Source organism: Eubalaena glacialis, chromosome 5, assembly GCF_028564815.1.
Source record: "Eubalaena glacialis isolate mEubGla1 chromosome 5, mEubGla1.1.hap2.+ XY, whole genome shotgun sequence".
Taxonomy (NCBI): Eukaryota; Metazoa; Chordata; class Mammalia; order Artiodactyla; family Balaenidae; genus Eubalaena; species Eubalaena glacialis.
Window position 1 is genome coordinate 104,128,318 of NC_083720.1, and position 16,689 is coordinate 104,145,006.

At 40.2% G+C, this 16,689-nt stretch overlaps 1 protein-coding gene across 3 annotated transcripts in view; it reads right to left on the reverse strand.

The window, feature by feature from the left end:
- Positions 1-16,689, reverse strand: part of RASGEF1B (RasGEF domain family member 1B) — a 563,490-nt gene that overhangs the window by 356,377 nt on the left and 190,424 nt on the right. For all 3 annotated transcript variants that reach the window (XM_061192412.1, XM_061192411.1, XM_061192413.1), the window contains one exon: positions 4,327-4,380. In XM_061192412.1, the coding sequence (XP_061048395.1) occupies positions 4,327-4,380 (54 nt within the window). The remainder of the gene's footprint in view (positions 1-4,326; positions 4,381-16,689) is intronic.

Sequence of the window (16,689 nt, forward strand, 5' to 3'; positions counted from 1 at the left end):
AGTATAGCTGTGCAGACTCAAAGCTGGTTGAATAATCATCCCACCTCCCCATACAAAAACAGAAAATAAAGTAGATGAATTGACCAGAGTCATGTAGTGGCATGTCCCCATTCTGGCTCCCTGCTCCCATAATTCTTACCTACATGAGTTCTATCCTTTCTTCCTTCCCTCCTGTTAGAGAGCAAGACGTGTCCCTCCATCAGCCTAAGGTTAATTCTGTGCTTTAGAATTCAAAGACTTCAATCTTCTCAAAAACCTCACTCAACAGATTTCCCCCTCTCTTTTCTAAGAACCTTACTCCTTACCTTTCCATTGTCTTCTTTCTAACAGCATTTAAACACGCTCTCTCAAATCTATCCTAAGGGACCCTCCCTCAACCTTATAGCCCCCTTCCAACTACTCATCCCTCTCCTTCCTTTTGCAACAAATTCCTTTAAAGAAGACTCTATGTTACCATTTTATTTCCTTCTTCACTCAATCCTAAATCTACTGCAACCTGGCTTCTACACCCATCACTTTGCTCTCGCTAAAACCAACACAACCTATGATATTGATAAACCTAATGGATGCTTTTCAGTCCTTATTTTACTTAACCTTTCAGCAACAGGTTTTTTTTTTTCCCAGCAAAAGTTTTGATATTAATTACTGCCTCATTTTTAATGACAACTTTTTAAAATTTATTTGACTTCTGTGACATCACATTCTTCTGGTTTCTTTCAACCTCCATGGCTCTGTCTTAGTTTCTTTCACAGGTCCATAGTCTTCTCCCAGCCCTTATATATCAATGCTCCTCAAGAGTCTTATAAACCCTCCTCCTTCTCACTCTCCACACCCTCCCTGGGCAATCTCATCCATTCCCACTCTTTCAATCATTCTCTACATGCATATTCCTCCCATATTCATATCTCCAGCCCAGAAAGCTTTCCTGAATTATAAATCTACATGCCCAGATGCCTGCTGGCCATCCTTACTAGGAGAGCTCTCAAATTTGACATATACCAATCTGAACTCATTTGACATATACCAATCAATACTCATCTGAACTCATCTGAACTATACCAACTTCCTCCCTAACCCTATTCCTGTCTTAGAAAATAGCACCACAATTCTGCCCATTGCCCATGTCAGAAATCAGGGAATCATCCTTAGCTACTTCTTCTCCCATGTATCCAAACTATTATTATATGCTGTTGATTTTATCACCCAAATATCTCTTGATTCCTCACTGCCATTTTTCTGATTCTGGGCACTACCATCTTGCCTAGATTATAGCCTCCCACCTAGACTTCATAACTAAAATTTTGCTTCTTCTGTGTTCAGTAGCCAAGTGATCTCAAAATAAAAATCATATCACATCATACATACTTACCCTCCCAAGTTCAAAGTCCTTTAAAAATTTCTTGTTACCCTCACAATAAATCTAAACTCTTCCTATGGTTTTACAAGGCCTTTCATGACTAGGCTGCCTTTTATCTCACTGTTCCCATCCTCGATTTCAAGTTGTAATTTCCAGACATTCGGAACATTTTATAATTCTCTACCTCTCACTTCCAGACTTTCACACTTGCTGTTTTTCTGCCTCTACCTTGTCTTCGCACAGCCAAATCCCATTCATTTACTGTGTGTGAAAGTCACTTCTTCAGGAAAGTTTGCCCTGACCCTGATTAGGTTAGCTTCTCCTGGTATAGGATCTCTAAACTCCCAACTTAAAAAAATCATATCATCCATCACAATTTTGCTATCACAATATATTATCCATGACAATTTTACTTATTTAATGACCATCTACTAGATCTATGAGGGTGAAGATCAGATGTGACTTGTTTACCAGATATTCCAGTTCATGTCCCATAGCAGATGCTCAGTGAACCCTTATTCACTGGATGAATGGACAACATGGATGAATGGATGCATGAAAGTGAAAACACAGAGACCAACTACGCTACTCTAATTTGTACATGACGTAGAACTGGGTGAGGTAGTAATAAGTTGGATAACAGGCCTGGGTTTATAAATTATCTTAATTTTTTAATTGTTTTTTTAAATTTATTTTATTTATTTATTTTTGGCTGCGTTGGGTCTTCATTGCCACATGCAGGCTTTCTCTAGTTGCAGCGAGCGGGGGTTACTCTTCATTGTGGTGCACGGGTTTCTCACTGAGGTGGCTTCTCTTGTTGCGGAGCACTGGCTCTAGGGCCATGGGCTTCAGTAGTTGTGGCATGTAGGCTCAGTAGTTGTGGCACACAGGCTTAGTTGCTCCACAGCATGTGGGATCTTCCTGGACCAGGGCTCGAACCTGTGTCCCCTGCATTATCAGGCAGATTCTTAACCACTGGGCCACCAGGGAAGCCCTAAATTATCTTAATTGATCAAAAATTTTTTAATGAATAAAAATAAACATAATGGCCTGCATCCATACTAAAAGAATCATTTACATAAATATAAAAAAGATTCATGTTTTAATACCAGCTCATGTAAAAATGTCTTAAGGGCTCATGGAAGGACATTAAGCTTCACGTGGTCAACAGAAGGATATGGCTTTTAAATAGAAACTTGTGCCATCTTTCAGTGTATTAGTAGAATGTTCGTGCTGCACTCAAGAATGCCTACAGCTTATCCTTTCATCATAGACCATGTCTTCTGCTGTGCCTGCCATACACAAAGTTTGTAAACACAGCTTGCTGAATGAAGAGTAAAAAGCACAATTCTTGACATTGGTTATAAAAACTATGTCCCCCCAAAAAAGGATAACCTGGTCTAGAAGCCATAATAATAATAGCTAATATAGCACTTCTATGTGTTGGGCACTGTTCTAAGCACTTTCTGTATGCTAACTCATCTACCTCATGAGGTATGTACAACTATTATCTCCATTCTACAGATGATAAAAGTGAGGCACAAATAGGTTATGTCACCAACCCAAAGTCACATAAGTAACAAGTGGCAGAGCCATTTTTTGAAACCACACAGCCAGCTCCCAGCAGCCATCTTTTGGAAATCAATCATTATCAATGTCTTATTAGAAATAAAGAAGAAAAATAAATAGCCCTGCAATGGGGTGGGGAGAAGATTCAGAAGAAAGCATATTAACAGGCTTCACACTTAAATCGGTAGGCAGAAATCAAAAGGAGGCAGATACTGGCTCAGTAAAATGAAGAACTAACTCTCTAATCCTTTGTCTCACTAGCGAACAGGTAGGGTCCTTAAGTTCCCCATCAGTAGAATATTCAAGTGGAGGCTAGAGGTCCATTTATAAATTATATCGATGGCAGTCCCGCTGTGGGAAAAGGGGGAGACTAGAGAACCCCTAAAGTCCTTTTGTTCGCTAAGCTGTATAATTTTAAGAATTCCACATGGACTTTGCTCTCAGGGAGCTGAGAGCAAGACAAACACAGCAGAACTCAATCAAGATGGAGACTTAATAGGCAATAAAAAAACGATCAAGATAATGAAACGATGGCATTCAGAACAGTGGGCCCTCACACCACCTTTAAAGATGAAGTTCCCCGCTACCTATTTCCATATCAAGCAAATTCAGAAACGGACACAGCCCAGCAAACAATATCATGGTATCAAATCCTTAGAAACGCCAAGTAACTAATATACCAGGCACAGGTCAACTCCTTATGCACCTGGTTTTCCATATCAATAGATAGCGTCAAAGAATTTATTTGAGCTTTCAGACTGTGAAATCGCTTCTTTCCCCTCCAGAAGGAGAAGATCTAGTTAAACCCGAGATTAAAGAGGCGGATAAAAGTGCCCCCTGGACTGCGAAGGCCAGGAATTAGACACGCTGCTGCTGCTCTAGCAGGCAGCCCTCAGACATGATCCATTACAGGACGGCTTCCATCAGATGCCAGCGAGGCTAATCCTTTTGCAAAGCATGACAGCTTCTCAGACTTGACTCTGGTGAATCCAAACCAGATTTTTATGCTATATGATCAGCTTTCCAAATACGAAATCATTTTTATATTGTATTGGGTTTAGGTTTATTAGATTTACATTTGCAAACAAAGATAGAGATGCCTGCAATGCAGCTTGCCCTGAACTCCCTTGATGCTCACCTTGCAGAATAAAATATCAGAAAATAGCGAGATAGAAATATATGGAAACAGAGCTTCTTTAGAAGAAGAGGCTGTCAAACAGTAACAGAGTTTTCCACAGCCTTAAAGAGAACCATTCGAATTTCCATCTCTGAGGAAAGAGGACTACAATATGTCAGCAGAGCATTCTCATTGATACCATAGCTTTTTCAACCGAATGTCATCAATTCTGAAGCTTTTTATTACTCTGACAGCAGGCTGCAATTCCTGGAGGCTGACTTACCTTTTTGCAGTCAGATAAGGACTTCTCACTAGCCAATGTGCTGAGAATGGTGGTCTGCAAAACAAGAAGGTGGGAGACACATTAGAACTGGCAAAGTGTAATGATATTGACCCTGCCCCATGCATCTCCAGTCCAAGGTGGGTACCACCTCCTGTGACCCCACTGATTTCTCTGGATTTTAAGGTATCTGCCCTTCACTGCTCCCACTGCCACCCCCTCCAAGTCAGAACATTCATTATGGGCCAACAATGATCCAGTGAAGTAAAGACTCTTATTTATCTTTATTTCACAAATAAAGGACCACAGCACAATTAGGTTAATTGTCATACCTAGGAAATAGTTAGATCGGGAATGAAAGTGAAGCAGTCTGACTCAAAAACCCACCTTATCAACCACACACGGCACTCTCTTTATCTTGAAGAGATATGTGCAAATTGTCAAATGCCAAAATCTTTCAAATGACACCTGTGAATAGCCTGAGTGATGGAGTGGAGCTTCTCCCCATCCATGAGATGTGTGAGTCTGAACAGCAGTATCAGGGCTCTTGCCGTCTCATCCCCACTCTCGTTAGCTCACTCGTTCTCCCTGTGATTGACTTTTTACAGTTGTGTGAATATTTTCTTGGCCTCATGAGCCACTAAAAAGGCACTCTGGCATTCAAGGCCAGTTGGAATTTACATGCAAGTTTGTTCCTTTTGGACTATCCTATGAAGAGTTCAATGGACATAATGGTATTAAATTTTTTTTCAGTAAAATTTTCTACTTTTTCTTTAATTACAAAACTAATATATATTCTTAATGAGCCAATCCCCTTTCTAACCTATTCTTCTGAGGTAACCAGTAGTAAAAATTTGTATTCATCCTTCCACACTTTCTCTATTTTTATGCAAATGCATGTATTACATGTTAATTGTGTGTTTTATATTACACATGTACATAGAGAAGTTTCTTCTTTCTTGAGATCATACCATCCTACTAAGGCTATATTATCAACATCTTTCCAGTCAGTTCACGTAGATTGACTCATTCTTCTTAATAGCTGTATAACATTCCATAATATGGATATACCATACTTTATGTATGCTTTCCTTTATTGGTGGATATTTGATGGTTTCCAGGATTTTATTCTTTTGTTTTTGCTTTGCAATAAATATTCTTTTATATATATGCCATATATGTATACATATGTATTATGTATATGTGTGTATGTATGCATGTACATATGTGTGGTATGTATATATATTTGTATATACATATATATACATACAGTGTGTATATATGTGTATATATATACATACACTGATAATTTTATTTTGGTTGAATAGAGTCAAAAGAGCTAAAAGAAATGTATAACAGAGACTTTGGTATGGCTCAAAGATCTAAAGTATATAATCTTTCTCCCACTCTCTCCTCATATAACATAAAAATATTTGTCAACTCATCTAGGGTTTTGATTTGTTTTCAGACAAGCAGTAAAAAAAGTTAAGAATCTGGGCCAGCACATATTCTGGCCCCAAATAATAAACAGTATTAAAGGACAGAAAACACAGACATGGATAAACATACAAAAAAAGTATCTTTAATGAAGAAAAATTAAGTTTAAGGTTTACGTTGGGTGTAGTCTTTAAATTTGGATTGGTGGCATTTTTATTTGTGTTTTTATTTTGTTTGTGAAGGAAGGGGTACATATTCAGAAAGTTTGAATTAGAAGGGGAAAAGAGAAAGGAGGAGAGAATTTTGGTGATGAGAAAAAAAGAGGAAAAGCCAAAGTCATGATTGAGCCAGTAAGGAGACAGAGAACAGCCAAAGAAGCAAACAGCTCACACAAGTAACACTGAAACACCCCACCTACAATCTTCCCCCCAAACGTCTTCCTCGTGACCTTTTGTCATCTTTACGTGTTTGTAACCTTTTGTCATTTTTACGTGTTTGTACACTGAGCCCTGTATCATGAGATTGACCTCAATGTTCACTCTCAGATTTCTGCTCCAGGGAGGGAAAGACCCAACAAGACTTGGACATTGCTGTAGCCCCATTACCTAGCCCAGTGCCTGGCACAAAAAAAAAGGGTATCCACTAAATATGCACTCGATGGGAAAATGCAACAACAACAGAAAAAAATGACTGCAGCCCTTATCCCAAAACACTGTTTTGGAAGCACAGTGCTGGAAAAGCAGACTCACGTGTCATAGCATTAAAAAGTGAAGCCAAGGGAGAGACACAAAAGGCTCCTGAATAGTAGTAAAATACATTTCCTCTTTATTTAGCATATATCTATTGTCTAGTATCCACTTGGTTTGGCTAAATCAATTTTTCAGCGTTGGGCCTATGAACACTTTGGACTGGATAATTCTCGCTGTGGTACTGAGCACCCTAGAATGTTTTGCAGCATCCCTGGCCTCTACCCACCAGAGGCCAGTAGCACACCTCCCTCCCCACGTCAGTCGCGACAACCAAAAATGTCTCCGGACATTGCCAAATGTCCCCTGGGAGGTGGGGGGCTGGCAGAATCACCCCCAGTCGAGAACAACAGGTCTAAACTCTAAAGGAGCTAGTTATGGAAATGATTCTGATTCCCTGACTAGTGCAACTAAATTTTTTCCAGGAAACGGAAGTCTAACGGTGGGAATTTCTCTTCCTGCTCCTGATTTCAAGTCTCACTCTCTGTCCTAAATGGCAGTATAATAAAACACTAGGGGAGAAACAAATCCCAGCTACTGAAGACTGCGTGTGGTTGCCCACGTGGGCGCAACTTGAGCGATTCTAATTGCATTTTTAACTAAGCTTAAGATACATCACTGGGGAGAGTAAATTAATGAACACGTCTAAGAATTCAGACATTAGCCCCAGGGGAAATGATCTTCGAAATTAAACAGTACCATTCAACCTTCAAAAACAGTCTCAGGTAACCTGAGAAACAGGTTTGGAGGAGAAATGAGAGTCAGAGATGGGTGAAATTGGCTTCACTAAAAAAAATTAATACAGGTAGTTCTAAATGTTACATTTGTAGCAAGGAACCACTTGAGCCAAAGGACAAACATACAGTGAAATCTCAGGACATGGAATGAGTGTGAAAGAGGTATGGCAAAGGTCAAAGAGAGTCCATATCCTTAATATGGCCATTTTCTAAGGGGACTGTACTTATACGCTTGGTCAGTCTCATTTCGTTCCGTCGAAAGTCTTTCGCTGGCATTCCAATTTCCTAATTGCAGCTACTGTGAATGACTTTGAGTGGGCTTTCTAAACCTTCCGATAATATGTTCACTTTAATTACAGAAAATGAAAGACTCAAAACATGGCGACTTACCCATGCTGTGACCTTCTTGATTGTTGCATCAATATTTTTCTACTAAAGAGGTAACTCCTAATGGGTCCCCTCCACCGAAGTTTGCCTGATGCTGCGTTTGTCACAATGAAGCACAATGACTTTTTTAGAGCACTGACTTCTAAGGCTGTTGGCAGGGCGACCAGCATGGGGTGTACGGTATTACATATGGACCGTTATAGCAATTTCCCAAAATGAATCTAGAAAGGTGAGGCCCCACTGTTATCCATTTTTATACTGATGCCTGAAATTTCACTTATTAGAGCTCTGTTTTTAGCATAAGGCTTTGAATCATAATAGACAAACCCTCGAGGGATGCTAAGGTGTAAGAGTCACCGCAAAGGGGAAAGTTGGAAATTTCAAGTATTATATTCATTGGTCTGTTACACCTTAGAGAGAATGAATTTATCCATTCCCTTTCCTACAAGCAGAATCTTCTTGTCTTTTATTAATTTCAAAAGCAGATTTTGATAGGAGAGAAATGAAGACTTAGATCATGAAGACACTCAATGTGATGGAAAAGATCACACAGGTTGCAGGGTGGTCTCCCTAAAAAGCAGTCTGTGAGATGGAGATTAGCAGGCAGGATATTTATTAGGGCATGCTCTGGGATCTCCACTTGGAGAGGGGAAGGGAAGGGTGCAGGACCGAGCAGAGGGAGATGTTGGGCTGTGGTGCAAGTTCAACAAGGGTCTCAGCAAACCCAGTGGGGAACTCTGAAGCTGGGTAGACCCTAGGCATGATGCCTTTGTTCAGCCAAGGGCAATTTCCCGAAAGGGCTGACAGCTGAGGGCAGTGTGCTAGAAGGTCTGTGTGAAGCACTGCTCTGTCCACTACAATACACTTTAATTTGACACAGTTTTGCCAAGGGCAGATACTGGCTATGGCTGATGTGCTCTAGTTGAATGTGACCCCTTATTAGAGCTTATATGTTTGCTGGTCTTTTATGACAGACTCGTTGGACAGTTAGACAAATGGACTACTTGCTCAGGAGTCTAGGCATTTAACGCTTGTCTCTTCTTAATAAGAGACAAGCTTATTAACTTTGTGAGCTTAAGACAGATTGCTGGCCTGGCGGTCTTGAATTCTTCATTATGAAATGAGGAAACCCCTATTCATTTCCTTTTAGGTCATGAGAACCCTGGCTAATTTGAAGAAAATGGGCTGGATCTTATCAGGCACATTGTTTGGAAATCAGTGAGTATAGTGCCTACTTCTTTCCTCCATCCTCTGAGGACATCTGGCTGAATAACATGGTCAGCTCTTGATTATCTACAGAGGCAGAGAGAGTGTTTCAGGGAATTCACAAAAGCATAACTTATAAAATGTCTTTATATTCAACTTTGAGACAGATATAAATTAAATATTGACAGATATATATCAAATATTTATATTCATATATTATATATTAAATATATTTATATATTATATATTTATTAAGATATATATCTTATATATATCTATGTATATATAAAATAATGGTTCATTTAGAAGACTGAGGTGCTTAAACATGTCTTCCTTAAATTAACATTAAGAATCGTTTGCAGAAATATTCCAAGTGGGCAAAAAGGCCAAAGCAACCCAGAAGGAAGAGTGACTTGGGACAAACAAGTGAGACTGATAAGGCCTTGGTAAGACAACCTAGACAGAAGACCAGTGATCAATGGTTCATCCAGTCTAGCCTACAAAAAGAGACTTCTAGAAGGGCAGCTGCTTACCTGATTCTCACTGGTGGGTGTGTTTTGCAAAGTGATTGAGCACTGAAAAGAGACTTCATATGTTCTATACTCCTTTTTAAGGGAGAGTTTACCTCTGAGAGTTATTACAATGTTGTTTCATTCCCACTAAATTAGGTTTAGAAAAAGAACAGAAATAGATATACTCTGCCTCTACTGAGCCAACTTCTGCCATGCAATGTCTATAACTAAGATTTATGTTTTTAAAACAGCAAACATATGACACTTACTCGATTAAATTGGAACAAAGTCGGGGGCAAGCAAAGAGTATTGCTTAAGTATTGGATTATAAAAATTAAGGAATTCAGAAACTGAATTTCTGAGATAGTTGGTAATTTTGTGAAATTTTATTTCAAGTATCAGTTGTGTGTGTGTGTGTGTGTGTGTGTGTCACTCTCAACCAAATATCACCAGAGGCCAGCTAGGTTTGATAAATGGTCAAATGCAGTTGAAAGCTAAGAACCATTTAAAGGAATAATGCCTGCATAAAGCACCTCCATTTGATACCTGAAATTTGCACCCCACAGAAAACTGGATGATTTCTTATTCATTGGTAGATGTCAAGACCAGACCCACACATATTACTAACAATTTGGAAGTCTCTTACACTTGAATCAATGGGTCCCCAAAGTGCATACTACTTGGATGCTTTCTTAGACATTTTAGTTGGTCAATTTTAGGATTTCTAGACAAAGTATGACTTTCTATTTGGTCTTCATGCTTTAGTAGACTAGCATTGACACATGTGCACTGAAAATAGTGATATCCCCCCCAGGAAAAGTGTGGCATTCATATTTATTTTTTTAACTGCATAATTATAAAATACAACCTGCTAAAGGAAAAAAATTATACCCCTGAATAAATGATAAAATTACAGTGTTTTCTTGTAGTCCATGAATACTGAAAATTTCAATTAACCAAGTGAAAAGCCATTGAATGTGCCAGCAGGATTTACATCCCAGACTAATGACCATCATCTGCATCCTATTTAGCTAATGAAGGTTTGGAACACTTGTGGATAATTAAGGGAAAGCTGATGGGAGGAAATTCGAACCATAGAAAGACCAAATCTATTTATATCTGCATTTAAAACTAAACATATCTAATAGTTCACTCAATCAAGGCATAATGTCTGTTCATTTGGAATAAGATAGATGCTCATAAGTTAAGTAGGCAGGATAGCTCCCAAAACACAAAATTCCGTCTTCATTCATTCATTCCGTAAGTAGCTATTGTACACCTACCACGCACCTCTGCCCTTGTGGATCAACCCGGCAGCACCATGGTTTCCCTAATGTTTTCCTACCACTTTCCTTCTTCCATCTTAATTACCTTTAGAGCTCTGGTTTTCACTTTAAAGTAACTACCGTCCATCTGTCTGTCAGGACAGCCATGGCATAGCTGCAATCCAGGGGTATGACGGGAAAGCACAGGGTGTGCAGTGGGGCACCTGGCTATTTCTAAGACCTGTCAGAGCACTTAGGAGTGGGCCCCAGACTCATTAATAGGTGGGGGGTTCGTTTGAGGAAGACCAAAGACTATTAGAGGGAAGGAGACACCTGATGTTCAAGGGTAGCCAGAATAGGAATCAAGTTCAGTGCAGCTCTACTGAATTTCACCAAATAGTTCACCGGTCATCTCATTCAATTGTTATTATCCCACTTCAGTAGGATAAGGCTCTCTGGACCCTCAGCATATCTCCAGCAAGTGTGTGTTTAACCAAGGGGATGCTTTAAGGACCTGCGCTCCTAGGATCTATGTCAATGCTAAAAACGGCACACCTAGCTGGCAGGCATGTTCTGGGAAGTCAACTGTTGGTTCCAACTCAATCTTAGGTACACACATTTTGTCTTTCAGAATCTCTTCCATGTCTGAAAGAAAAGCCAGGTTAAAAGAACATCAGCAAAGTCAGAGCCTACACACACGCAGTTGGGTATAACTCTAAACCAGTGGGTCTCAAACGTTAGTGTCAGGAGAATCTCCTTGGAGGTCCTGTTAAAACACAGGTTGGGTTGGCTGGGCCCCAACCCCAGGGGTTCTGATTCAGGAGGTCTGAGGTGGGGCCCAAGAATTTGCATTTCTAACACAAGGTGGATGTTCCTGGTCTGGGAACCATACCTTGAGAACCAGTGGTCTAAGAAATACTCAAAGCAAATTAATGGCAATGATAACTATGTCTTTTATGATCTCACAAAAGAAGAAAAAGTATATCTGACTGGAATTGCCATAGCCTAATTATAATTAGGACAATAGGGATAACACCTTGTGACATTTATATAAAACGTCCAATTTCTAAAGCCCCTTGACACACATTGTTTCACTTGAACTTCCAAACAACCCTATAGAGTATCAGTTTCACCCATTGTAGGACAATAAGAAAACAGAGAGGTTAAGTGATTTGTCCAAGTTTTCTTAACTAGTAAGTGGTTAAACCAAGATTCAGGTCACTGGCCTTCAGAAGTATTTCTGGGGTAGACTGTGCCACGAGAATCGTACTCTGGGAGCATTAGGGTAAAATGTGAAATTCACTTAAAATTAACAAAGCAAGGTCACTCTAGTCTCATATCAATGTCAAAGGTTCTTTACCAATAGGTAAATATTAATTTCTTTTTACTCAGCACCATTTATAAAAGCTGAAGAGTCTTTGCATACAAAGTGAATTTTATAAAAAAGCTCCCTTAAAAGGGCTAAGTATGGGGGACCTTCAAGATGGTGGAGGAGTAAGACGTGGAGATCACCTTCCTCCCCACAAATACATCAAAAATACATCTCCATGTGGAACAACTCCTACAGAACACCTACTGAACGCTGGCAGAAGACCTCAGACTTCCCAAAACGCAAGACACCCCCCACGTACTTGGGTAGCGCAAAAGAAAAAAGAAAAAACAGAGACAAAAGAACAGGGGTGGGACCTGCACCTAAGGAGGAGAAGTTTCCACACACTAGGAAGCCCCTTCACTGGTGGGGACGGGGTTGGGGAGGCGGTGGCAGGGGGAAGCTTCGGAGCCACGGAGGAGAGCGTAGCAACAGGGGTGAAGAGGGCAAAGTGGAGAGATTCCCGCACAGAGGATCGGTGCCAACCAGCACTCACCAGCCTGAGAGGCTTGTCTGCTCACCCACTGGGATGGGTGGGGGCTGGGAGCTGAGGCTCGGGCTTCGGAGGTCAGATCCCAGGGAGAGGACTGGGGTTGGCTGTGTGAAGACAGCCTGAAGGGGGCTAGTGCGCCACAGCTAGCCGGGAGGGAGTCTGGGAAAAAGTCTGGAACTGCCTAAGAGGCAAGAGACCATTGTTTCGGGGTGCGCGAGGAGAGGGGATTCCTTCCCTGTCTGCCCACGGAAGGCAGAGCACTGCCTAAACAAGCTCCAGAGATGGGCGCAAGTTGTGGATATCAGCTCAGACAACAGAGATGGGCATGAAATGCTAACACTGCTGCTGCAGCTACCAAGAATCCTGTGTGCAAGAACAGGTCACTATCCACACCCCCCAGGAGCCTGTGCAGCCCGCCACTGCCAGGGTCCTGTGATCCAGAGACAAGTTCCCCAGGAGAACACACGGCGTGTCTCAGGCTGTTGTAACGTCACGCTAGCCTCTACCACTGCAGGTTCGCCCTGCATTCCAATTATAACTACTGTACCCCTCCCTTCCCCCCAGCCTGAATAAGCCAGAGCCCCCTAATCAGCCGCTGCTTTAACCCCATCCTATCTGGGCAGTAACAGACGCCCTCAGGCGACCTACATGCAGAGGCGGGTCCAAATCCAAAGCTGAACCCCAGGAGCTGCACGAACAAAGAAGAGAAAGGGAAATCTCTCCTAGCAGCCTCAGGAGCAGTGGATTAAATCTCCACAGTCAACTTGATGTACCCTGCATCTGTGGAATACCTGAATAGACAACGAATCATCCCAAACCTGAGGGGATGGACTTTGGGAGCAACTGTAGACTTGGGGTTTGCTGTCTGCAGCTAACTTGTTTCTGATTTTCATGTTCATCTTAGTATAGTTTTTAGCGCTTGTTATCATTGGTGGATTTGTTATTTGGTTTCGTTACTCTCTTCTTTTTTTTATTATTACTTTTTAATTTTTTTACTTTAATAATTTTTTAATTTTTTATTTTAATAATTTTATTATTTTTTATTTATTACTTTTTTCTTTCTTTTTTCTCCCTTTTCTTCTGAGCCATGTGGCTGACAGGGTCGTGGTGCTCTGGCCTGAGCCTCTGAGGTGGGAGAGCCGAGGTGAAGACACTGGACCACCAGAGACCTCCGGTTCCACATAATATCAATTGGCGAGAGCTCTCCCAGAGATCTCCATCTCAACGCTAAGGCCCAGCTCCCCACAACGGCCAGCAAGTTCCAGTGCTGGATGCCCCATGCCAAACAATTAGCAAGACAGGGACACAACCCCACCCATTAGTAGAGAGGCTGCCTAAAATCATACTAAGTGCACAAACACCCCAAAACACACCACTGGACACAACCCTGCACACCAGAAAGACAAGATCCAGCCCCAACCACCAGAACACAGGCACCAGTCCCCTCCACCAGGAAGCCTACACAACCCACTGAACCAGCCTTACTCACTGGGGGCAGACACCAAAAACAATGGGAAGTACGAACCTGCAGCCTGCAAAAAGGAGACCCCAAACACAGTAAGTTAAGCAAACTGAGAAGACAGAGAAATACACAGCAGATGAAGGAGCAAGGTAAAATAAAAACCCACCAGATGAAACAAATGAAGAGAAATAGGCAGTCTACCTCAAAAAGAATTCAGAGTAATGATAGTAAAGATGACCAAAAATCTTGGAAATAGAATGGAGAAAATACAAGAAATGATTAACAAGGACATAGAAGAACTAAAGAGCAAACAAACAATGATGAACAACACAATAAATGAAATTAAAAATTCTCTAGAAGGAATCAATAGCAGAATAACTGAGGCAGAAGAATGGATAAGTGACCTGGAAGATGAAAGAGTGGAAATAACTACCGCAGAGCAGAATAGAGAAAAAAGAATGAAAAGAATTAAGGACAGTCTCAGAGACCTTGGAGATAACATTAAACACAATAACATTCAAATTATAGGGGTCCCAGAAGAAGAAGAGAAAAAGAAAGGGTCTGAGAAAGTATTTGAAGAGAATATAGTTGAAAACTTCCCTAACATGGGAAAGGAAACAGTCAGTCAAATCCAGGAAGCACAGATAGTTCCATACGGGATAAATCCAAGGAGAAACACGCCAAGACACATTTTAATCAAACTATCAAAAATTAAATTCAAAGAAAAAATATTAAAAGCAGCAAGGGAAAAGCAACAAATAACACACAAGGGAATCCCCATAAGGTTAAAGCCGATCTTTCCGCAGAAACTCTGCAAGCCAGAAGGGAGTGGCAGGACATATTTAGAGTGATGAAAGGGAAAAACCTACAACCAATATTACTCTACCCAGCAAGGATCTCATTCAGATTTGACAGAGAAATTAAAACCTTTACAGACAAGGAAAAGCTAAGAGAATTCAGCACCACCAAACCAGCTTTACAACAAATGCTAAAGGAACTTCTCTAGGCAGGAAACACAAGAGAAGGAAAAGACCTACAATAACAAACCCAGAACAATTAAGAAAATGGTAATAGAAAAATACATATCGGTAATTACCTTAAATGTAAATGGATTAAATGCTCCAACCAAAAGACACAGACTGGCTGAATGGATACAAAAACAAGACCCATATATATGCTGTCTACAAGAGACCCACTTCAGACCTAGGGACACATACAGACTGAAAGTGAGGGGATGGAAAAAGATATTCCATGCAAATGGAAATCAAAAGAAAGCTGGAGTAGCAATTCTCATATCAGACAAAATAGACTTTAAAATAAAGACTATTACAGAAGACAAACAAGGACACACATAACGATCAAGGGATCAATCCAAGAAGAAGATGTAACAATTGTAAATATTTAGGCACCCAAGATACGAGCACCTCAATAAATAAGGCAGATGCTAACAGCCATTAAAGGGGGTATCGACAGTAACATAATCATAGTAGGGGACTTTAACACCCCACTTTCACCAATGGACAGACCATCAACAATGAAAATAAATAAGGAAACACAAGCTATAAATGACACGTTAAACAAGATGGACTTCATTGATATTTATAGGACATTCCATCCAAAAACAACATAATACACTTTTTTCTCAAGTGCTCATGGAACACTCTCCAGGATAGATCATAACTTGGGTCACAAATCAAGCCTTGGTAAATTAGAGAAAATTGAAATCATATCAAGTATCTTTTCCAAACACAATGCTATGAGACTACATATCAAGTATAGGAAAAAAAACTTTAAAAAATGCAAATACATGGAGGCTAAACAATACACTACTAAATAACCAAGAGATCACTGCAGAAATCAAAGAGGATATCAAAAAATACCTAGAAACAAATGACAATGGAAACACGATGACCTATGGGATGCAGCAAAAGCAGTTCTAAGAGGGAAGTTTATAGCAATACAATCCTACCTCAAGAAACAAGAAACAGCTCAAATAAACAACTTAACCTTACACCTAAAGCAATTAGAGAAAGAAGAACAATAACAACAAAAAAAAACCCAAAGTTAGCAGAAAGAAAGAAATCATAAAGATCAGATCAGAAATAAATGAAAAAGAAATGAAGGAAACAATAGCAAAGATTAATAAAACTAAATGCTGGTTCTTTGAGAAGATAAACAAAATTGATAAGCCACTAGCCAGATTCATCAAGAAAAAAGGGAGAAGACTCAAATCAACAGAATTATAAATGAAAAAGGAGAAGTAACAACTGACACTGTAGAAATACAAAGGATCATGAGAGATTACTACAAGCAACTATATGTCAATAAAATGGACAAGCAGGAAGAAATGGACAAATTGTTAGAAAAGCACAACCTTCCGAGACTGAACCAGGAAGAAGTAGAAAATATAAACAGACCAATCATAGACCAAATTGAAACTGTGATTAAAAATCTTCCAACAAACAAAAGCCCAGGACCAGATGGCTTCACAGGTAAACTCTATCAAACATTTAGGGAAGAGCTAATACCTATCCTTCTCAAACTCTTCCAAAATATAGCAGAGGGAGGAACACTCCCAAACTCATTCTAAAAGGCCACCATCGCCTTGATACCAAAACCAGATAAAGATGTCACAAAGAAAGAAAACAACCGGCCAATATCAATGATGAACATACATGCAAAAATCCTCAACAACATATTAGCAAACAGAATCCAACAGCACATTAAAAGGATCATACACCATGATCAAGTG